The sequence below is a fragment of the Dermacentor silvarum genome, chromosome 8 (assembly GCF_013339745.2).
Source record: "Dermacentor silvarum isolate Dsil-2018 chromosome 8, BIME_Dsil_1.4, whole genome shotgun sequence".
NCBI classification, from domain to species: domain Eukaryota; kingdom Metazoa; phylum Arthropoda; class Arachnida; order Ixodida; family Ixodidae; genus Dermacentor; species Dermacentor silvarum.
This window is the reverse complement of record NC_051161.1, coordinates 59083012-59107778: the sequence shown is the minus strand read 5'-3', so window position 1 is coordinate 59107778 and position 24767 is coordinate 59083012. Positions and strand designations below refer to the sequence as shown.

The window sequence follows — 24767 nt, the reverse complement described above, 5'->3', positions numbered from 1 at the left end:
CTGGAACCTTCGGTGACTCATCTGTAAAAACCGACACCCTTGACATGCCGATTATATTGCTACACGCGCCTGCATGACTGAAACTTACTCGAACGTTATCGATGGTTCTATCCGTTGTCTGTTGTCGACGCGAATTGTGCACTACTTTCTGGAAGACACGTGGGTACCAGGGATTCCTCCGGAACCTTCGACGTCTCGTGGGTAAAAACCGACGCGCTTGACCTGCCGATTATATTTCGCCGATCGCCGACCGTGTTTGCTTCTATCGCTGTGCTTTATATGTAACTTGCTTTTGTGGGCACAAGTTCGCCCACTAAAAAAATGTTTATAGTTCTCATTGCGCGTGCGCGCGTGTGCGTGGGTGCGTGTGTCCGTCTCTCTCTCTTTCTCTCTGCGTTTCTTTGTTTTCACTTCTTCGCGAGATCACTGTGACCCGCACTTGTTTCACGGCAAATATTTGCCTGTAAATGATGGCAAAACAGGAAAGAAAATACCTATAGCTGCCCTACACAGCACAACGACTTTTTTTCACCTTCTATATAGAGAAAATGGGGTAGCTATATCCACTCACAACAGCGCAATTACTCCAGGCAGTAAACCCACAGACAACAGTAGAGACGCGAACATTTTTCACCTATTGGCTGCAAAATAACGGGAGAAAGGGCTGCGCCTGCAGAACAAATCCAACCACGGACGTTGGAGTCAGTATCTAAGCATGGAGACCCGACAAGGGTCTTACACGAGATTCAAGAAGCAAACAGAAAACGAATAGAACGGCTGCCGCCACAGCGGTAATCACGCCGAAGTAACTGAATCGATCAACGCATCAACGACAATCGACGTGAATGTGTTCAATGAGCTGACTGCAGACACGTGCCAGATGCCCGGTGATTAAGGTGCCCTACGTTCCAAAAGTAACAACGTATTGGTCTTTCGTGACAACTGTGACTTCACATCACGTGGCTCGCCGAGCTCCTTTAAAAGACCGAGCAACACCGCCTTTCGTCAGTGGGCAGGCCAGCAGCAGTATCGGCAACATGTTCAGCAACCACTTCTGCTTTGCTCTACAGGTTAGTAAAAACGTTCCTATGTACTGTTACCGTAGCGATGACCGATTTTTGTTGCTGCTGCCCTGCCCACAGTGTATAAAATGTATTTTCACAAACATTGCATTACTGCCTACTAGCCTACTTCTTTCGGGCGACATTGAGACAAACACAGGACCTTCGGAGAAGGAGCTGCTATCAGAGCTACTAGACGGCCAAAAGAAGGTCCAAGGAACTATTGAAGGAATCGTCGTTACACAGAATGAAATCAAAGAGCAAATATCGACACTAAGCAATAGAATAGATTATATTGAACAACAGTTATCCAGTTTTGGCTCACTGCCGAAACAAGTGAGTGAAATCAAAAAAAAAACAATTACAGAGTTTGACAGTCAATTATCATTTCTCACGAATAAGGTGGATGAATTAGAAAACCAGAGCCATCGCAATAAACTCATTGTCTATGGTTTAGAAGAGTCGGAAAAGGAGACGCTTGAAGAACTCGAGAAGAAGATAAAGAACGACTTAATAACAAAGAAGATAGGTATAACGCCTACAGGTATTGAAAGACTTCATAGGCTTGGCTGTAAATCCAATGGGAAATCTAGGCCGGTTATTATAAAATTTCTTGACTATCGGGAAAAGACGTCCATTTTACATGCATCGTACAAACTAAAAGGCTCGTCGTTGTCTTTATCCGAAGACTTTTCAAAGCGCGTTCGTGAGGTGCGTAAACTTTTGTGGGACAGTGCAGCGGAAGAAAAAGCAAACGGCGCTAAAGTAAAGCTGGTCTTCGATAAAATTAGCATAGATGGTGTTCTGTATGCCTGGGATGCAGAGAAAAGAGAGCGTACCAGATTGACGAAAAGGAAAAATAAGTGACAGAAACAACATGAGACTACGTCCTTGATAGTCCTGAACGTTAACTGCAGAAGTGTAATTAATAAGGCAACCGAGCTTGAGGGGCTTCTTCTTTCTAACAATTGTGACATTGCTGTACTGACTGAAACTTGGTTACATGATGAAATTTTTGACAGCGAATTCGTGCCTGCTGGGTACAATGCACTACGGAAAGATCGCATTGGTAGAGGTGGTGGCGTCTGTATTATCTACAAAAAATCATTACGAGTTTTCAGGATGCCTGATGTGTCAAATGTCGAGTGCATCTTTAGTAAAGCTTATTGTGGTCGAATCAGGTACATCATAGGCGTGATGTACAGGCCCCCTTCCTCTTCCCTGTCAGTTTTCGATGATTTAAAAGTTTACATGAACACGTATATTAAACCTGGCGATCGGATAATTCTTGCTGGCGATTTCAACCTGCCTAATATCGACTGGTCCGCAATGTCCCTCGTAAACCATAACGACAAAACAGGCGATGCTATGTTGGATATAGCATTTGCATTTGATTTATCTCAAGTTGTTGGCGAGTACACTAGGATACACGAGAATTCTAAATCTATACTAGACCTTTTCTTCGTGAGCGGATCTATTAGTAATAAATCAGAATGCGAAATTGTCACGGGAATCTCCGATCACCAGGCCGTACTCCTTACCTTATATGATACTGCTATCGACAAAAATAGTAAACATTCTTCTTTTCCTAACTTCTCACGTGCAGATGACACATCGATAATCGATGTCTTATCCTTTCATTTCGATAGTTTTTCAATGTCAACAGCAAATGTAGACGATTTGTGGATATCATTCAAGGATCTCGTATTGATGTGCATTGACCGTTTTGTGCCAACCATTATTAAAAAGGTAAAACGCGAGAATCCCTGGATTTCTCGTACTTCAATACAAATGCGCAGAAAATTAAAACGATTGAAAAAGAAAAAGCAAGCAGTTAGCCGTCCTAGGTGTCTGCAAGAAAAAATTTCTGTTCTTGGCGTTCAATTAAAAAGTCAAATAGCACTCGATAAAGAAAAATATTTTGGCAACTTGTTGCCTAACTTTATTTCAACTTCACCAGAGAAATTCTGGCGCACAATCTCTCCGGTATCCAGAGATTGTCATGCGTTTGAAGTCAATGGCACTCTAACCCATAACGAAAAAGAAATAGCATCTGCTTTTAACGAATACTTCAAATCTGTTTTCACTAATGATAATGGCATACTGCCAGCTTTCGAAACATGTTTACCTCCGATGCCTGATCTTGTCATCAGCGAGCAAGGTATCATCAAAATGCTTTTGAATCTAGATACCAAGAAGTCCCCCGGACCCGATAAAATTCCAAATGCATTCCTAACTAGGTATGCAGAGTGGGTAGCCAAGTACTTGTGTATATTATTTTCAAGATCTCTAAACGAAGGACAGGTTCCGAACGACTGAGGGACGGCCAGAGTACAACCAGTTCATAAAAACGGTAAGAAACAGTGCATCAATAATTACAGGCCAATCTCTCTAACATCGACAGCTTGCAAAATTATGGAGCACATAATACATACCCACATCTCTGATTTTCTTGTAAAGCATGATTTTATTACAAATCTTCAGCACGGATTCCGGAAAGGTTATTCTACTTGCACTCAATTAGTCCAAACTGTACATGACTTTGCTAGCTCTATTAATAACGGAAACCAAACAGATGCCATTTTTATGGATCTCGCAAAAGCATTTGATAAAGTTTCTCACAAAAAGCTGTTTTCCAAAGTTAATAGCATAATAAAAAATGACAAGATTACTAATTGGATTTCAACATACTTGAATAACCGTCAACAATATGTCACTTTTCGTAATCATTCATCTGTCTCTTTCTGTTGACTCTGGAGTCCCTCAGGGTTCTGTGCTTGGGCCACTTCTCTTCATCATTTATATAAATGACATCGTAAAAGACATTCCAGTTCATATTAAATTATACGCGGATGACTGCGTGCTCTACTCCGAAATTAAAACTACATCCGATCAAAAAACACTGAACGAGGCCTTCCAAAAGATTATTGAATGGTGTGATGCCTGGCAGATGCCAATAAATTTTCAAAAAACCGTTTACATGAGAATAACTCGCAAGAAAAATCCCCTAATATTCCAATATTCTTTTGCTGATAATATCCTCTCCGAAGTTGCACAATACAAATATCTAGGATTATGGATTACTAACGATCTTGACTGGACTAAGCACATTGATCAGGTGATAAGCAATGCTAACCGTAAACTATTTTTTCTTAGGCGAGCACTAAAACTCTCCACACCCAGAGTCCGGCTTCAAGCTTACAAATCGGTTGTCCTTCTAATATTAGATTATGCGGCGATAATTTGGGATCCATTTACTAAAACGAACATTAATAAAATTGAAAACATACAAAAGAAAGCAGTTCGTTTTGTTTACAATAACTATGGACGCACATCAGTAACTGATCTGTTAAATAGGGCTGGTTTGACATCTGTATCCGAAAGAAATCGCGTTTCTCGACTTAAGTTCTTATACCAAATAATCAAAGGCCATTTCAAGATTAATATTCGACGGACTAATATCATTTTCCTCAGGTTACACTACAAGACAACGTCATAATCTTACAATCACCCCTTTTCGTCAGCGTAATAACTGCTTTAAATATTCATTTTTTCCAAGAACAGTCACGGAATGGAATCGGCTTACTAACGATCAAGTACTACAGAAATCTCTGACCTCATTCACCAGCAGCCTCAGTGTCCATTAACATTTATTTTCTGATGTATTCATTCCCTGCTGCCCATATAGTTGCTCATTTCTTATTGTTATTGCCTTTATGCCACTTACATTTTGTAATAATATAATCACTCAATATTTATGTGTTCCTGAATAATTAAGATATGCCATGAACCTCGCTGTACCCCTATGTTGCACTGCCATCATTGAACTTTTTTTTGTTGTCTTCAATGCTGATCGATTTCGTTTGTTTACTAATCATTTGCGGCCTTTGTTGTTTCTGGCTTTGTTTGTTTGTAAATATTTCGTCCGTGCTTGTATCTGTACGCCTACCCTGCGAAAATCCCTCCCTGGGATTGCAGTATCAATAAATAAAATAAATAAATCTCTGCAGGATGTTTTTTCATCTGCAGACGCGCTTTGTTCTTACCACGTTCCATCTTTGTATGTGCTGCATCTCTGAAAGCTTGCAGTGTTCATTATTCAATAGAGCTTCAAAAACGCCCTGCAAACGTTGCTTGTATAAGAAGGTTATTTTACATGTATTCTTGTATTTTAAACCCTGTATGTTATAGGTTAGATACATTCAAGAGCTAAGGAGTAGCGGGCGCCTTATTTGTGCGTCATATCATATGACGCACGTCATCATATCATGTCAAAAAACGCCCAGCTAAGTGAACTCTAACAGTTTTCCACAACTCACCTAATTGATACTTTCTGCACCGTGCAAATTATCAGGGGTTTGTTCGAAGACTAAAAGAAATCGCGCATAAATCTTGTGGGAAAAAAATTGTCGCAGTTTCACCCGAAAGGCGAAGCATCAATTGCGATTGCAAATTATTAGAGAGCTATACGGAGTAAGGATAGTAGTTTTATCAGCTGTATAAACTTGGACATGCAGCAGCACCAGCAACGAGTAGAACTGTTGTCGACGCCGTCGGCGTTTTGCCCGCGTTCGCACCGAACGCGCGCGGCGTTTTTATATAAATACGCATTTGGTGCCGCAGCTAAACGTCGCCTCCCCTCCCCCCCTCCCGTCCCCACACAGCCATTCGCGTGACGGAAAAAGTAGTAAGTGGTTCGTGTGGAAAGGGAAAGGTTGACGCTATCTTCTGCAGCCGTTGAGGGAGAGAGAGAGAGAGAGAAAAATGTCACAGTTTCGCCCTAAGGGCGAAGCAATGAATGCGATAGCAACACAGCAATGTCATACGAAGTAAGGTGAGCGGCTTTGGTAGCAACAACACGCAGAACTGTTGTCGACGCCATCGGCGTTTTGCCCGCGTTAGCTCAAAATGCGTGCGGCGTTGGTGACTGTTGCTGGAGCCTCTCATATAAATAGGCACTTGGTGCCGCAGCTAAACGTCGCGTCCCTTCCTTCCCCCTCCCCCACGGCCTCTCGCGCGTCTGAAGAAGGCGCGTTTGCTCTACATATATGGTGATTGTAAAGGAGAAACGAGACGCCTAATTCTGCAGCCCTTAAGCGAGCACGGCGCAGAACGCGCGTTTGTTCTCCGCCGTGCGTTCACTCCCCGTGAAAGACGCGCCCCTCGCGCCCTTTCACTCGCACATACAGCGTTCGGCGCGCGGCGACGATTTCATCTCCAAATGACGTCATACGGAACCTCACGGCGACGGCGACGGCGACGCCGACGGCAGAAATCTGCTTTTGAGTGTCCATATAATTGCTATCGCAATAATAAACTTTTATTATCGAGGTTAAGTGGAGTTTTCTTTCCCAGCGGAAAGGGCTAGCGTGGCGTCTGCTTCGCCGCGACGCTATCAGCCCATTCCGCGGAATGGGCAGCCGTTGAGGGAGCACGGCTCAGCGCCAAAAGTCGCGTTTGCTCTCTATATATGGAAAGGAGGAAAGAGACGCTCAATTCTGCAGCCCTTCAGGGAGCACAGCGCAGAAGATAGCGCCAACCTTTCCCTTTCCCTCAAGAACCACTTACCTTACCTACAGCGCAGAACGCGCGTTTGCTCTCCGACATGCGTTCGCTCCCCGTGAAAGCGCGCGTCCCTCGCGCCCTTTCACTCACACATACAGCGTCTGAAGCGTGGCGACGATTTCATGGCCGTTGACGTCATACGGAACCTCACGGCGACGGCGACGACGACGACGCCGACGGCAGAAATCCGCTTTGGAGTGTCCATATAATTGCTAGCGCAATAAAATGCATGCGATCCAATGCACTAAATGCTCAAGCGAAGTAGTTATAAGATGCCGCTGAAGGAAGGAAGGAAGGAAAGAGTGGAGAAGGAAAGGCAGGGAGGTTAACCAGTTCAGCACCGCTGAGTTATCGAAATAACTATATAGGCCAAACGAGAACTTGGTGCAATAAGCGTGTGCGAGAACATGAGCGGGCTATGAAGAATCAATCGGGAGGGCATTGCGACTTTCGTTGTAAAAAGTGCATATACACTCCATGCTTTGACAAACGCTTGTTTTGAAAATGAGCGCGAGATGAGCGCGAACGCGAACTTATATAAGCACATTTCCTTAAGTTAAAAAGAAACGTATTGAACAGCGTGGCATCTCTATCATTGAGGGAAAAGGGGTTCATCTTTTGGTAGGTTTGTTTGTGATGCTGCGATCTACGGTGCGCACATATATAAGTGTGGTTTGAAATGAACAAGTTTGGTATAATGCTTGCAAGTTAGCCCTGGTTCTGTTTTGATGTGTCCTCGCCTTTATTTTTTTTTCTCTTTCTTTTTTTTTTTTTGCGTTGCAAACATTCGTTCAGAATGAACCATCTAGCCTACTGCAAGATTCATCCGCTATGGGAGACGAGGCACGTCTGATAAAGCTTCTTTTCCTGACGTCATTACGCCACATCACGTGGGAATGAGTTCCATTCCGATATTGTTCTGGGAAAAAAGAAACAAGAGTAACGATAGGCGTAGGTTCTCCTTTGGTGTATTGCTAATGCCCTTTCATGTTTGCATCGAGTTTCTCTTGCTGTGTTTTACTGCCTGCGGGCATGAAAGTTGCGTTCAGTTCGTGTTGACATTATGCCCAACGTCACCTCCAAATTTTATTGCATTGGCTGCAATTCTTCCCTCGATAATTTTAAATAAATAAATAAATAAATAAATAAATAAATAAATAAATAAATAAATAAATAATAAATAAATAAATAAAACAGCAGACTAAAAAGAAGGTGCAACCAAGTTGTCAGGCTTCATAAAACGGAAATCTGGTTTATTGATTGTTATGTTATAGTAAAAAGGAAAACTCAGAACATTTATACAGATGTCGAGACTGTCCCGGTAAATACAATTACGTTATTGCATGGTGAAATCCTCAAAGCGCACCTGGCTTAATATCAAACAGAATATCAGATACCAGCGGGATTGCCAACCGTTCCCGGTTGGCAATCCCGCGGGTATTCTGTTTGATATTCTGTTTGATATTGAGCCAGGTGCGCTTTGAGGATTTCACCATGCAATAACTTAATTGTTACACGTCCGCCATGTCCGTTCCGACATCAATGGAGAGACCTTCTGAACATCTTCGAGATATCAGCGTATTCATAATTGCGAAAACCATTTGAAGAGCGTTCTCAGTGTACCGTGTAGTTATCTCGTCGTTTGTCGCGAGACTCTAAACAGCCACTTTGAAAGCTGCTTCACACACAGCAAAGGCGATAATGAGGAGAGATTCTTTTTTTTTTATTTCATACTGTCCATCCTTTGATATAGGGTTATTACAAGAGTGGTGTTTTGAAAATAGCGTACTCATAAACAACAATAATTGGCAGGAGCAAGAAAACTGTTGGCTAAAATGCATACAAGCAAAGAAGGAAGAGAAGACATGCACAATGCAAAGTACTAGTAATCGTTGTAGTTCGCATAACATAGACATAAGCAACTTTCTTTACAGCACGTTCAAGAAGCACCCGCTCGGCATATGCTTAGCCCGTGAACATGAACTTTCGTACAAGGTCCAAATGGATATGCTCAAATAAAATAAATTGGCAGTGACGAAATGTTATTATTAATTCGTCGGCGACCGCTAAATTGTGCATAATCGCTCCCTACCCCTTCTCGCTCTATGCGCCGAGTCGCTCCTCTCCCCTTGGCTGGAACGCTCTGTACCAGGCCTTGTGGGGAAGCATGTAAAAAAACATAACTTACTGCAGAAGCCAAAAGGTACAAATTATCTACACATGTGCAGAAGAGGCGCGTCTTCGTTGCCAGGAAACACCTGAGTAGGCGGAGCATAGCAGAGCGGGCTCTTCTGGAACATACTGCAAAGAACTTTTTCCGCAGTACCATCGGCACGATGCCGATGGTAAGTTCGGCTTTCGAAAAAGGCCATGTGACAACACTACGGTCTAAGGAGCTTTCACGTATTTCTCTCCTGTAGGAACGCCGGGCGTAGCTGCCGCAAGTCGAACACGCGACGTCATGCTAGGCAGGCGAATGACGTTGACTGCTGCATGTATATATCGCGCAATGTGCAACTAACTCTCTTCAGCAGCAGGAAAACGCGAAGGCAGCTGTGCCGTGGATTTCAAACAGGCCGCCACACTCCCATAGTTGTCGGAAGAACGCCCAGGCGGCAGCACTATCGTCGTACCAACGTTGGTCTGCACGAAAGCTCAATAGATGGCAACGCTATCGCGCCTGACGTAAGGTCCCTCTATGTGACCTTAGCCTGACGCCGCGCGGCGGGCGCGGCGGATGCAGTTGCTGACTTTCGAAAAAAAAAAAGAAAGGCCGCTTTCTGAATTCATTCCTCCATGACCTTCTCGCTGTGCGGTCTAATTTAAAGAAAAAGGGAAGAAAGATAGGAATGTAAGGATTTTATTTTATAGTACATGACTATACTTGCCGCAAATAAAATTTAAGGAATGGCGCTAAGACAAGGTGGAGCTGACAGAATCAAAAATAGTTGGTCGCGGACGAGTGAATGAAGTTACATGTGTTATATGGCGTACTAGATAATTGTAGTCATTGCAATGCATGAAATAATAATAATAATAATAATAATAATAATAATAATAATAATAATAATAATAATAATAATAATAATAATAATAACTAAGTGCGCAGGAAAATTCGGTAAGCATGTGTTTGAGACATGTAACGTGTTAATTACAAATTTGAACACCACGCACGCACACGCACGCACCGTTCCTTGGCCATTAGCATCATATACTACGTGTAAACCAACTATAGCTGAGTCGTTCACTCTGAACAAAGAGACCGTATCGCACGTAATAATGTGAAAAATTCTACTAAACAGTAGGTTAAAACTACCGGCTCCTAAACTTACAAAATACTATGCAGCACCTTGCTCAGTCCTTCCCGAACTGAATACTATATGCTTTACCTCGTGAATTTTGTACGTGATCCTTTGACTGAAGCTGTAATGTTGTCTGTGCTCTGTATCTCTGTATTTTCTTCTTTCCACATTTCCCTCGGCCGTTTTCCTGCGTAGGGTTGCAAACTGGATTTTCCGTTGTGGTTAACCTCACAAATTTTCTCTTTTCACCTCTTTCTGAACGGCTAGCGGAGAAACTATTCATGCACCTATATACTACTAGCTGCGCTGAAAACTTCGGTCTTGGTTAGAGAAATTGTGGTTTTGTCTTTTTTTTTTTTTTTTTAGAATATCGGGTCGGTCACTCTGAAGTTAAACGCTTTACAACGCATTTTCTTGCGCAGTCATTTTTACGGAACCGCATAAATTTGACTAATTCGATCATGCTCGAATTTTGTGCGTCACACTCTATGCTTTATAATCCGAAAGGTCGTGGTATTTCCGAAATCAAAAGAAGAAGAAGAAGAAAAAGAAGAAGAAAAAAAAAAGAAAGCGGGCCAGGTTTGTCAATGCGGAATGCTTTGGCGCCGTCTGACAAAAAGAAATCAAAACACATTCGCGGGTACGTCCATTGTTGGGCCTAACAGAGTAAAAAAAAAAAAAGTTGTCAAACGGAAAGGAAAAAAAGAAAAACGACCAGCTACGCGCCGTCATTATATTACGTTGTTTCCCGGGTGAGACGAGCCTAAGCAAGAGCCGGATTTATTAGTATTTAGCTCTTTTGAATGTTACACTACACCAAAAGCTACTCTAAAACTATATTGGATCAGAAGCGCTTGAATTTGAAATACAAGCGGCCACGGCAGCCGCACTTAGATGGGGGCGAAATGCAGAAAACACCCGTGTACTGGGGTACTACAAATTAATCCGTAGTACCCCAGTACGGCCTGCAGATGGCGGTGCAGTTGATGAGATGGTGGTTTTGGCACGTAAAACCCAATAATTTATTTTTTGATTATTTAAATTGGAAGCACCAATTCGTGAGCACTCGAGATAAGCAAGAGACGTTTAGAGTATTGATGGAAAAATAGCAGGGAAGAAATTGATACTACCGGATCCATTACAGGCATAGGTAACGGCGCATGGCAGATAAAGACTTTTTGAGGAAGTGAAAAAAAATATTAAGGAGACGCATACAAAAATGCTAGAATGTACAGCATGTATAGCATTTGATATTAACTGAAGCAGGCTAGGCGAATATTTGTTTCGCCACGTTTGAAATGTGATGCCAATAAATCATCATCATCATCATCATCATCATGTATATGAACTATATCTTCCTTATAAGTGTTTGGACGTGATTCACTTGTAACGAATGTCAGACCCAGCCACAAGCGACTCTTTTATGTTGTATCGCAGCGGGAGATGCCTTTGGTCGCTGCAGCTTCAGGGAAGGGTCGTGAGTTTGTAAGCCACAATTGGACCTATTCATTACTCATTGGGATGAGTGACCCTCCTTCTTGTAAGAGTTGAACGGTTGCGTGGAATCTATCAAACATCTCCTCTGCATCCATCCCCGCTATGACGACCCGCGTCTTCTACACTTCACTTGCTTTCAAGATCGTTCTCGCAATGTCAAAATTACTTAGATAGCACATGCCCGGAATGCAGTGCCATGACTGCATTATTTCTGTGCCTGAAGTCGACAGCCATGAGTGAGCGACTGTGATTTCCATTTGCCCCTCCGGAAGGAGCGACACCTTCGCGGTTTTCTCTCCTTCCTCTCTATCCATTCTTTTAACCTCCTTCTCCGTGCGCAGGATCGCTAACCGGACTTGGGTCTGCTTGACCTGTTTATATTTGCTACTCCTTTCTCTGCTCAACGTACAGTACGAACTTCCTTCTTGCGTTCTTTGTGCAGTGCCGAAAGAGATACTGAAGGACTTAGATATCGGTGGCAGTGACTCGGCCAAGGACAAACTGGACGAAGACGAGGAAGGATACGTGGAGGAGGCGCGCTACCAGCCGTCTACTTTCAGTCCTGCCGGTGGCCTGTACGCATCGGCAAAGCCTTTGCCAGGTAAACAAGTCGTGCCTTCGTTCTGTGCGCTGTCCCGTAGTATTTCACCCGTGAATGCTGTATTTTGTGCTTAAAGAATTGGCAAGAATACGTGTTGTGTTGCGTCTCGGGCATTTCAGATTAGCTGATTCGTGAATTCTAAAGCTATGTTTCAGTCGGCCTGAAAAGCGTTGTCCGCGTAAAACGTTAGGTATAGCAACATTTTAACTAAAAAAAAGCGTTGGGTGCGCAGTTCATCAGATGATCGCCGCACGGCGCTGCCAGCATTGCATTAGTGCGGTTCCTTGAGGCAGGACCACTCGATAAAAAACGCCCGCGCAGCCATGCTTGAGCAATCGGAACTCTCCAAAAATTTTTATAAGCAATTATTGTACCGCTCAGTTTGGTAAAAAGCATGGTATCTGCGAATGTTATGAATGCCGAAACGTCGACACATCTCTTCCCTTTCATATCTGCTTTGTATACGTGCAGACGACTAGCTTTACGATGGTACAACGAGAGATTCGTTTTGTACGAGGTGCGAAGCGTTTATTCATACTGTTACGTATGCATAAGCGGTACTGCACATGACTTGTGTCTCTGTACTCCGCCGTTGGGATTTTGGTGTAACTCTCACAAGTTTCCTATTGCAGTGTTCGCGAGCGATGTGGTTTTAGTGTTTTAGTTTAGAGAGCAGCTGCTCTTGAGAGACACCAATTTCAGCTTCCAGAGTGGCAGATGTATTTTATTAGATTTGAATAATTTGCATGTTATGGATTGTAGCGTTTGTGGTGCTCTTACGGGTAATTATTATGTCATACAAGAGGAGTAGCGGTGTCCTCTACAGGAGCTATCCTCCTCTTAATAATAGTTGATAAGAAGGCTTCGGAGTTTCCTCGTCTTGAGCACTGACCAGCTTTAATTTCGGAGTTTCTGTATGTATCCGGAATTACCGAAAGAAATTACTTGAAATTTAACTCCCGGCCTTTTTTTTTCTTTATTTTTAATAAGAAACTAAACAAATGGTCATTGCATATGTTCTGATATTATCTGGCTCGCACACTATATTTTCGAATATATGTAACCTTTTTTTTCTAGCTCTCTGCTTCCAATAATTGATTAAAATTTTCGCTGAAGGACTCTGTTGGATATAAATTCACTCTTCTTTGCGAGAAAGCAAATAGTGGCGCTTAATTTTCAAATTTTTATTTGGGCACTTGCCACAAGACAAAAGCGCCAAAATTAACAAAGGACATGAAATAAATACACGCTGCGCTGTTTGGTGCAGGTACTGCAGCAGTGAATTAGCTGGCTTGATGTCCCTTATCCGACGGGTAAACCAATTTGCACATTCGGCTTTAGCTTCGCATCCCTGAGCATCTTAGGCCTAATATCTTTAGTATCAGGCCACAGGCACAAATAAAGGTGAAAGTAGCCCTTGCATGTTTTCGTAGCCATGTGCTTTGCAGTGAGAACTTATCGGTCCTCCAGAGCGACGTCACGGCATGGAACACCGATGTCTCGTATCTAGAACTGGAGAAAAAATATTTTAGAATGCATAGTGGCGAATAGCCATAACTGTGAGATTGCAGTGCAGAGGCAATCGGTTGAGTCGACTTGCTTGTATGAAGGCCGCAGGTATTGTGCATTTGACCCTTGCAGATGCCGATAATAGACCTCAAGCAACTATATACCGACCGTGGTGACTCAGTGACTATGGCGTTATATGCCGTTGAGCACGACGATAACGAGGACGCGGGTTCGAATCCCTGCCGCGGCTGCTACATTCGGATGGTGGTGGTGTGCAAAAAGTCTTGTGTATTGTGCTTTTGGTGCACGTTGGGAACCTCAGGTAGTTTTTCGCTCTCCACTACAGCGTCCCTCATAAACGAATCTTTTTTCAGTTTTGGGACCGGTAATCCTACAATGCTTTTCAAAGACTTCAGGCAATTGATTGATAGCTTTGAGATATGTTTGAGGCGTTGTTTACCGAACTGTGCACACTCTTTCTTCCACTGACTTTTCAGCTGTGCCGATGGACCGAAACTTGTTACCAGTGCCAACGAACAAGAAGAGCGACGTGCAGAGTGACAGGACCGCCGAGGATGAAAAACACGTTAACTGCACGTTAGGAGGCAACGGCCATCGGGCTGTCGGCTTCGTCACCGAATGGGTAGCTGCCTACAAGTTTATACGAGGTACGCGGGCAAGTCTGTCCTTTTTTTTTATTTCGGTGTCGGCAAGCTACCCAAAGCGAAGTTAGCTGACTCTGCGCAGCTACCTTTATTTCGTGCAGCTGCTCTTATTTCTCTCCTTCTTTCTTTTTACCGTGATTTCCATACCCCTTGCTTTGACAAGATAGATCAATCACATCAATAATGAATTCGAAGTCACAATTAGAGATTGATTGCACTTATGAATACATTTTGGACTAACTTCCGGAAATACAAGCGATACCGTGCAAAATTATTTTATTGGTTTGCTTGCCTGATAACATTTTCCTGCGTATTCGTACGCAGCCAATCACCGTGGCAGCAAGCACACCATTCTCTTATTGGGTCGCTAGATGCGTGTGCTGTTTTGCATTCGGAAGTGTCGGTGCTCTTTTAGCTTAAGCATAAATTTCGTCGGTCTTCAATTGCTTGTTGCGTTGTAGAATAGTCAAGTGGGATCAGTGCGATTCACAAGCGCCATAGAAAAGGTGAAGTTTGTGTTCGACTTTGTGCTCTTGGAAGCATGACTTCGAGGTCATGTAGGTTCTTATGGTAAAGTAGGCGCATTCTTCATTTATTTCCTAGCCTTCGTGTACATACAGCTCTCGCGCTTTCGTCTCTCATACGAGTGAAATTTCTAGCGTTTGAAGTCCTTCATTGCGCAAGTAACAACGATGGTTGCATCTCGCTGCCTAAATGTTGTTCCTGTGTCAACTGCAAGGAAAAGCAACACTCGCTAGCGGAAATCGTTAACGAGCGTATACGCTCTGTACTCTATACAGCTCGCATACCGATACCGTTTCGGTGCTTAACTGTAACTAGCATTGTGTGGCGACGCATTAATGTTATCGTTACCGTACATGGGGGAAGTAAAAAAAAAAAGTTCAGTGGCGATTTAACGGTAAATGCGACATAAATGCGCTGTCGCACCTCTTTGAGGTCCCAGCCATAAGGTTAAAAAATTGTCCATCATAAAAATGCCATCGCACAATGCATCACAACAAAGTTCATTACATAGCTGTTCAGCATCATTACAATGATCGCATTTATATAGTCGCGGCGTTCTCCACATTGTATCGAGTGAGTCCAGAAACTCACTGGATACACGCCCTAGCGTAGTGGAACTGATAGTGGTCCGGAGCAGTACTATCAGTTGATATATATATATATATATATATATATATTGCGCTTATCCTACGCGCACTCGGCGGCTAGAAATTAGCGCTTGTCTAGCAAATGGAGAGGAGGGCCCATTTTTCATAAGCCTTTCTTTTACAATTTTAATGGCAAGGCTTCCAAATGATCACGTGACGCTCCCTTTCATCTCCATGCTCCATGTTTACGTACAAACGTCACTTTGACAGTTGACTAGGTAGCGATATAACGACAACGGTCCCATATTCTGATCCTTTGCTTAATGGTGCCAAGTATAATTGCAATTGCTGTCTATGATTGTACTTGCCTTAAAGCGGTCTAAGTTACTGTCCGAAGTGTGAGTTTTTGCGGCGAGACAACTTGCAAAGGTGCCTCGATTACGCTTTGAGAGCTATACCGTGACACTTTTGATTAAAGTGTGATCTATCTTTTCGTGGTTGCATGTGCTACAAATAACATGAATTAAGCCCAAGTCATACGGCCCACCTGCAATCGAGCTTGATAGCGATCGAATTTCACGAGCACGATTGATTCCCTCTTGCTGATTGTGCAAAGATGCTAATTGCGATCGATAAAGTCGATCCCCATCGAGCTCATTCTCGGTCGAAAGTGGCCGGCGTGACTAGCGTACAACTCATTATCTTAGTATAACTTAATTGCTCTCATAACGTGCACAAGTGTTTCGAGGTTTGGGCTCGAGGCTCGCTCTGTATGTTTGGTAACGTAAACAGCCTCTGTGCAGGCAGGTGTCTTCTGCTCGCTTTGCTCAACACAGATGTTAACGGCGAGGACGGCCTGAGGTCTTCGAGTGGGGCCAATAAGGTCCAGGAGCTCTGAGAAATTTGGCAGCTTCGCCCGAAGAGTGAAGCAATGCAGCAATAGCAGGGTTTAACGTTACACATGAACTCGTCGCACGGTGTTCTAACAATACGCGGCTGAAACATGTTGGCGTGACGCAGCGACTACTGCAAGTCAACTACTGCTGGGCACAATGAACAGCTTTCCGGCAGCTACCAGGCGTCTCACAACGCTGGTGTTATGAGGAGCTCCGGCGTTGGTGCTGCAGGCTTCGCACCTCGGTGGTGCACCGGACATGACCGACGGGAAACCATGGGTGTTAGTTGGCGCCTAGCAAAATATTGATTCTTGATTTTCTGACACATTTCTCTTGCTATCGCAGGGTATTTTTCTCAAATCCCTGGAGCTTTTATAACTCGTCCATGGATTCAAATAAATGCCGTAACATTTGAAAAAAAAAAGAACTTCAACACAATGCAAACACAGCACACCTATATATGCGTAGGTTACGGCTTTAGAGAGGTACAGCCAATCTTAACTGATTGATTTGACTATACATGAAACAGTGCACAATTGAGGTACAACAAACGGCTGTGTTCTGGCAGTGAAGCAAATGTCGTGTATGTGATGCCTGCATGAAGACAGCTTACAGATATTTTCAGCCTACTTTTATAATATTTAAAAAAATGTTCTCACTCTTGTTTGTTCACTTCTCCCTCTACTCTCAGCGAACAAGGAGAAATTCATTCTCTACGTGACGCTCAGCGTGGGCTGCGGCGTGGTCGCATTCCTCGTGGTGCTGTCAGCTCGACTGTACGTGCAGCGACGCCGGGACCGACAGCGGGCGAAGGCCAAGTGCTCGGAACCGCTGTCGTGCTCCTTCGACGACTCTGATGGTGGCGGCGGTGGGGACCAGTTCGACGTCACCGGCACCGCGGGCCGTCACGCCCACACCATAGAAGTGGTGCGGTACGCCAACCGGTCCGGCATGCGTCGCCAGGACAGCGACACGAATCCGCGGGCTCCCATGTCGCGGTCCATGAACAACTACTACTACAGCTAGTGGTAATCGGCCGGGGAGGTGACACGTTTCGCGCTGCCCTGTTTTTTTCCTTTATCCTTTCCTCGTCTGGTCACCCCCTCGAGCCGACGATGTGCGCGCACAGTCAGGATCACGTAGATGCCAAAGATTAACTATACAGGCTGGAATGCAACTGAACAGATTTCGCGTCTGTGTGTTGGCACCCAGCCGAGATTGTGACTTTTCGAGTCGGCAGTGGTGGGGTCCTGCAGCTTGGCGATCGTTTCTGCGGGAACCCAGCAAGTCGTCCGTATCTCCCTGCGTACAACGGCGCAAGAGGAACCACAGAGCGAGGCCTTGGAAGACGGAACAAGTGACCAGTGCTTTGCGGGTGTTATAACTGTCCGCGGCTGTTGCGTCGGCACGCCATCGCCTACTTCAGAGGGCACTGTGGCCAATGGTATTTGTACAGAAACGACAACGTAACAGTGCCCGCTGGTTCCACCTGTGAGTAATTGAAGAACAGCATCAGTATGTGGAGTTTACACGAGTGTTTAACTGCTGCTGGCGAGTTTGCTTTCTTTTTTCCGCCGGCCGAATAGCGTTGACGGAGTGCACAGAACATATGTGAAAGTCTTGTGTGTTTGTAAGAACTTTGATTGGACCTGCTCACTGACAGTCACCGGCTGTTACCGGCAGTGCCAACTCACTGGGCCGAAGGAGGCTTGGAGTGGGTTTTCGAGTTAGTGGTGCTCTTGCAAAGCTAAAGGCATCAGGTGAAGATCCCTCTTATCGCCATGTTGAGTTTCAATTATTTTGTGCAAAGGCCACACCAGACTGTTGTGAAAGTGACAGACGCGACATGATTTGTCGGCATTTTCTTTCACAACTTCCCCTTTCCCCCTTCTGTTGCTATTCTGTTCCTAGAAACGCCACAGTTTTGTGTGCCGTAAGATTTTTGCTTTCAGGAGTGTGCAATCTCTTTTGTTTGTTAATTTTGACGACAAATGTATTCGAAAATTAATCATATTTGTCTAAGCATGCTTTTTTTTAACGGCAAAATGCCGCTAGCTTAGCAAGGGAATGTGAACTGGAGACTGCCCTTCCCGTTTGTGTTATCAAATAGTCAAAAGGAACAGGAATAACGGAAATTCTCTACTGTGCTGTTGCAGACAGACGACCCCAATTATACGTATGAAAGGTTGCAAAATTTTGTCACATTAATTCATATTAACTTGATAACCGTTGATATGCGTTGCAGTGTTGGGCTGCTAAGCACGAGGTCGCAGGGATCGAATCCCGGCCACGGCGGCCGCATTTCGATGGGGGCAAAATGCAAAAACACCCGTGTGCTTAGATTTAGGTGCACGTTAAAGAACCCCAGGTGGTCGAAATTTTCCGGAGTCCCCCACTACGACGTGCCTCATAATCAGATCGTGGTTTTGGCACGTAAAACCCCATAATTTAATTTATTTTTATATGCGTTGCACTAAGACGCGCCTTACTTTTTATTGTTAGATTCGGAAGAACTGATTGTTTTCTTTTGCACTGTAGAAAAAAAGGACATGCCCTGTTTTATGCATTCATTTCAAGAATTACGGCGTATATTTGAACAGTACCTAATGTAGGGGCTTCATCCTAATGTCTCTCGAACAACTCTGACATTATGTGTCTCATTCTACGGATATTGGTGTGTCTGACATGGCTTGTGTAGAGAGTTCCACGTTTATTGAACTATGACCTTGTTTCGGACAACTACATCAAATGGGTACTTCAACTAGGGCCTACTAGCCACCTGTCTTTTAACACCATCTTGTCATCTGTTATGTGCTGAGGTATACTCATGTGTCTTGCATACCAGTAGGTTTTTTTTTTTGTGTACGTTGTTAGTGCTTCCACATATCTTATTTACACGCATTCTGTTCGCATGATCACCTTGTTATAGACCCACTAGACTAATAAGAAAGCAAACGGGTAAATGTGCACCATTTAACTGAAAACACCCCACCATTCACGAAGAAAGTGTACGTTGTTAAAGGCGGATTTCGGCAAGTCGGGCGTAGGTATAGGCAGAGCACGTATGTGTCCTTCTTATGCTTACCCTACCTCAGCACGTCTCACGGACGCACGTAACCCCAACTTCGTTCATTTGTGTGCAACGTTGCTGCATTTTGTCCCATGTGTGTACCCATAGGAATAGATCGTTTTTCAAATCTGCTTTACAGTGAAGCGGTACAGAAGCTCTGTGTAGCAGGTTTTACTGCTTAACCATGGGGCACGGGGCACCCTGAGGGATCACCTTTCCGGCAGAGTACAAAGGGATTGGTACCAAAGGTTGAGGTTGTAGCAGGCCTGGTGGCTTGCTTTCACATGTCGTCGCTTCTGTTCATTGCGAGCCGAACGACGAAGAAATGGTCTGTAGCTTTGTAGGAATATTTATTCAGGCCAATACCTGGCAAATCGCCTGCATGAAATGTTTGAGCTGAGCATCGTTTATTTTAGTGGGTGTTCACGTATAGGTGAGAATGCTGACATTTGTTTCCCAGGAGGCTTATGTTGCCGAGTCAGCCTTCTAAGGTTGGCTCAAACATGAGAGATGAACTTTTGAGCCTAAAGTGCAGGAGCGTTTGTGATGTGCAGTTAGGAGATTTTAACCAGATAGCTTCGTGATTACTTCAGATGGCATAGCCTCCGGGACACTTTTGTCCGAATTCTGGACGTCTGACAGATACTAAGATATTTTTTTTCTTACAAACTTGCTCGAAGATATTGTCTCACACGAGTAAAGTATTGAACTTCAGGGAACTGTGTATTTCGAACCAAACATAATTTACAAACGGGCTTGTCAAGTCATAGTTGTGTGCTTCGCCACATGTAATCTAAACTATCCTTCAGGAGACAGAAACTTGGTTTAACCTGTGTCAGGAGACATCGTTGTGTTTTTATAGCTGATTATAACTTTTAAGGAACTCTCTCAATGCAAAAGACGCCTTGAGCTCCATCTATTACAGGGCCAACGGCTTGCATGCATGATTCAGCTTGCAAAAGATGAGATTTCATTCGATGACTGATTTAGTATGAGAGTATCAGTAGTCTGTTGAAGTGGGGTATGGTGGTATATTTCCTGCTATATATATTGACACGAGAATGCTTTGTCCACAACCCTGTTTGCACGATTTCGTTGTAGGTATGCGCTGCACAATGACGACTTGCAAGATTCCAACCAGTATTGTGCTGTGTCTTCTATCTGTACAGAGTGCTCTTATGTCTACGGCATGTACAATGTACGCGTATGTTGTAAGTATTCCTGTGTGGTGACGATGAATAGCTCCTGCACATGGGCATTTTTTGATAGAAATATATCGTGCTGCACATCAAAATGTTTAATTTCAGTGACAACGGTTTGGTGCAATCTCTGGTATAGGTTCCCGTTTGCTTTTCGATGTGTGTATGGTGTCAGTGCTGTAAAGGTTGCCTATTTTTGGTGATGTTTATACACACTTATTTTTAAAATTTGCAAATGTAGGACTCTGGGCATAAAACAAATGCAAGCAAGTTTTAAAATAAATAGTCAAGTGAAGTTTAATGTATGAGGTGACACTATAATTGAGTGGCAAGTTCCGCATTCATGGAAACATATTATAATACTTGGAATGAAATGACTTATGCTCCTGTTACAACTTTCCAATTTGTTTAGAAACAGAAGATTGAATAACGCCTGTCTCTTCAAAGCCGTCAATTTAATTACGAGTTAACTTGTTTCTGGAAATGCGGAGGGCCACTTTAAAGCTTCCGATCAAATCTCCACGGGATATAGAATTTGGATGTTACTGAATTTTTTTTCTTCTTTAATTTCGCATGGGATCTTTTTGCACCCCCCCCCCCCCCCCAAAAAAAATAATTAAAAATGGAGATTGGTGGAAAGGCATGAACAAGGATGCTGTATTTTAGGTTTGTCGAGTTATTTATGAGTAGCTGGCCAAGTTCCTGTTTTCATTGTGTTTTATAGATCTTTTAAAAAGCTGAGTATTGGCAATTTCAGCAATCAGACTTTTGGGCTCTCTGCCGCAGATGTGTTGTAATGCAACACTTATCTACATTCTACAGCGTTCACCTACGGCGTACATTAACCTGCTGCGGAGTCATAACATACGCAATAGTCAAGTTTAACCCAGGGCCTATCGGCTATAAAACGCAATACTGCTTTTGCACTTAAGGAGATGCTATTCGTCGTCTAGGCTTGTCACAAATACAGTATAACTCAATTTAACAAGGGCAGTGTGCAGAAATAAGTATAAAGAACGTACGTATTATAATTATTTTTATGATTTTGATGTTATCCCTTACTTTTCTTGTAACCGCGTTATCTGAGGTGGTGAGATTGCACAAGTTTTTCGATAGGACCTTTTCAATATTTTTTTTTATGTTATCGCGGCGTATCCTGTAGATTGCGTATTGGATATGTGCACCACAGTGCATGCTTTCTAGCACAATTGAAGTTATAAATTGTATTTTCTAACAACTCTGAACGATTTCTGTATTCAGTAGCTAAAGTATCTTAAGTTGTTAGTACAGTTCGTAAAATATTGGTGTTTGTTCTCCCGGACTGGATTTTCGTTCATAAATTTTGTAATGGGGCGTGTGCATGATGCGAGCACTTTTCGTCACCACATGTACCTAAGGCACATCGCTGTTCAAATTTTGTTTATTTCTGAGTTCTAAACAGCTGATTCGTTTTAAGGCAACTCATAACTTATCCAAACCACGAAATCAATTTTATTCCACCTAGTTTTTAGGATTATGTTGAAACCTGGCGTCAAAGGTTGTTTTTTTAACACCTTTAGTCATGGGCTCTCAACCGATACGCCACTATTGCAGTTAGAATAGGCTATTTGACGGAACAGATAATAAGGAAATAATGGAATTGAAAAAAAAAGATCCTCACAAAACGGCACGACTATGCTCATTGCCCTCGTTTTTTAAAAGAATAATTAGGTTTTATTATGGGCCAGTTTTGATTCTACTATGTTGCACCTCAGGGCATCGTACTGAGAATTTCAGTAGCGTTGTGGTAGGATTCTTTCTTCAAAAGCGTTGAACCTATTGTGCCAAATAATGAACGCACTGAACTGAAATGCCCATAGAAATATTTGCATTCTAATGACGCTGTCTTTAGAACGGGTATTTCCTTTGTTGATTTATTTATAAAGTGGGGTAAAAATGAATTTGCCTAATGTACTGGCATTGGAAAACAAGAAATACGATGATTTTTTAAGTTGCACTTGGAAGTCGAGCTGCCATTGCTTTGTAGCTTCTAGAAGACAGAGTTAACTACTTGTATGAAAATGCTCGAAAAGAAAGTGGCTGTTGAAGAAGAATTGTACACTCACTATTTATAGCCGCAAATGAGCCTGTATTGATATTTTTTGCGTTCTTGTACAGTATTTATTGTGTGCAATCTATGAATGTAGCACATGATTACGCGAATTTTGTGTGTGTCTGTTCTTGAGAAGTATTATTGTGCGGCGCCTGGGTTTACTACAGTAATGTGAGCATTATGGCTACTTGGAAAATGAGTCTTTCGTGCTCTCTTCCGAGGCCTTGAAGAGCGTTTTTTGTCGCCCTATTAGTACTGCATTTGAAAAAAGCGAGATTATTTTTCTTAGGCACAACTCCAGTTGGTGAGTTATTTCCGAGTGCACCGATTGTATAATAATGACGATTTACTATGGTCTTACTTCATAAACATGAACTTGTCAGGGTTTAAAACAGGCATGCAGTTGTTCAAAAAGCGAAAGGGTTTCAGTTTATGACGCAGCTTTTAGTTCGCTGCTGAAATTATCGGTGCACTATGGTATAATCACATTGGAAAACCGCACGTGTTAATAAAACGTGTAAATATATGATGACTTTCACGATATGTAAATAAAGAACAAAACTCAATATAATGAAATTATAATTGTTTATAACGCAGCAATTGTTTTTGGCTTGAGTACTATTTTTGCCATGCTTTCGTCCCCCTCCCCCCCTTATTTTTTCATTAACTTAAAGCGATAGCAGTTTTTCAAACATAATGGGAACCCATTCTGTGCAAGATTAGGCATTCAATTGGTACTACGTGTTGCCTATTGTGAAAACTGTTTGTGGATTCGTTTAGTGTTTTTATTTTACATCTTACTTAAGGACCCAAAGCTTGAAGAACAAGCATATGCAGGATCCCGATCAAAACAGATATTAGCCTAGACAGCGCTGTGCATGTTCCCAACTTGACAAGAAGCAAGCTTGCGCCGGCAGGCTTGATACTACGTATGTTCATCAATTGACTATGGTTTTTTTTTTACGTAAGAAAACCCAGGACAAGTATAGGTGGCCGCAAACTGTATATGGGAGTAAATTGAAACGTTGATTCATTTTGCTCCCACAATGTCATGGTAAGAATTTGCTTGATTACAGGGAACTGCACATGAACTCGACGTTACTTCGGCGGAGCCGCAAGCAATAAAGTATCATTACTTATAAACCGCGAGGGCCCGTGTGTGCGCGTAGCTTCAGCATAAATTGAAACGCGAACAACAAATAAAACAGATGAGAATGCATTTAAACAGAGATTTCTTCATACTACGCTCTGCCATAGCGGCGCATATGGTTTATCAACATACTGGAGTTCGCATGCTATGTGTCAAAGTCTGGCTTACTCATATGTTACCAACTATCCTGTAAATTCTTACATAAAAGCTCTGTGTAGTTGATTTCTGCCAGTTCGCATTTCAGCTTGCGTTGGTGGTACGTCGTGTTGCGCATTTCTGTGCGACAAGACCGCATTTTGTTGAAAGGCCAGAAAGCTGCGTTTATTTAAAACAGCAAATGCATGTTAGATAGGAGACCATGTGGTTATGTTTTGTAATGTTTTGTATGCATCAGCTAGTCCTCTGTGCATGTGTGCCAAGTGTGTCATGCAGCTTGTGGGGGCCGGTATTTGCCGTACTTGCTCAATGTCCCACAACTCGGGATGGCATATCTTCCAAGCACATGAATGCAAACAAAAATGAAAAAAAAAGAAAGGTGCCGAAGGAATATTGAGAGGTCGAGTGAAAGGTGAGCTGAAATTTCTATCGTGTGTAAATAAGCAGTACCTTTGTACCGAGAATCTACCAAAGCTTTACGTGTTTCGTCGTGGGTCAGTTTCTTTTATTTTTTGCCTTTGTATCAAGTGGAGAAAAAAGAACATGCGTGTCGGGACATTTATACCACGATGTTAATAAAGAACACTCACTATTTTGTTACTGTCATTGTGCTTCTTTCCTCATACGGCCCAGTAACCGAACTACCAACGCGGATACCATCGTATACAGAAGTTATTTGCGACGCACACAGAGTCCTTCTCGTCCCTTACAATGTAGTGCCTTCGGTGACCCCTGATATACATGCACAGACGGGACTACACTCGGCAATAAGATGGAAAGTTTGGTCAGTTGATAAAACTACATATTGTACAAACAAAAACGAATAAGTGCCACGGGACAATCGCTATGTGCCGGCGCTTGTCGTGTGGCCTTCCCCGTGTTCGTGTGTTGC

At 43.0% G+C, this 24767-nt stretch overlaps 1 protein-coding gene across 3 annotated transcripts in view; it reads left to right on the top strand.

The window, feature by feature from the left end:
* Nucleotides 1-24470, top strand: part of LOC119462150 (protein eva-1) — a 300367-nt gene extending 275897 nt beyond the window's left edge. Inside the window, exons 6-8 of one of the 3 annotated variants that reach the window (XM_049672389.1) lie at nucleotides 11868-12026; nucleotides 14033-14203; nucleotides 16900-24470. In XM_049672389.1, the coding sequence (XP_049528346.1) occupies nucleotides 11868-12026; nucleotides 14033-14203; nucleotides 16900-17234 (665 nt within the window). In that variant the 3' untranslated portion in view covers nucleotides 17235-24470. The remainder of the gene's footprint in view (nucleotides 1-11867; nucleotides 12027-14032; nucleotides 14204-16899) is intronic. The other 2 variants (XM_049672390.1, XM_049672388.1) reach the window with 2 other exon arrangements.
* The last annotated feature ends 297 nt before the right edge of the window (nucleotides 24471-24767 follow it).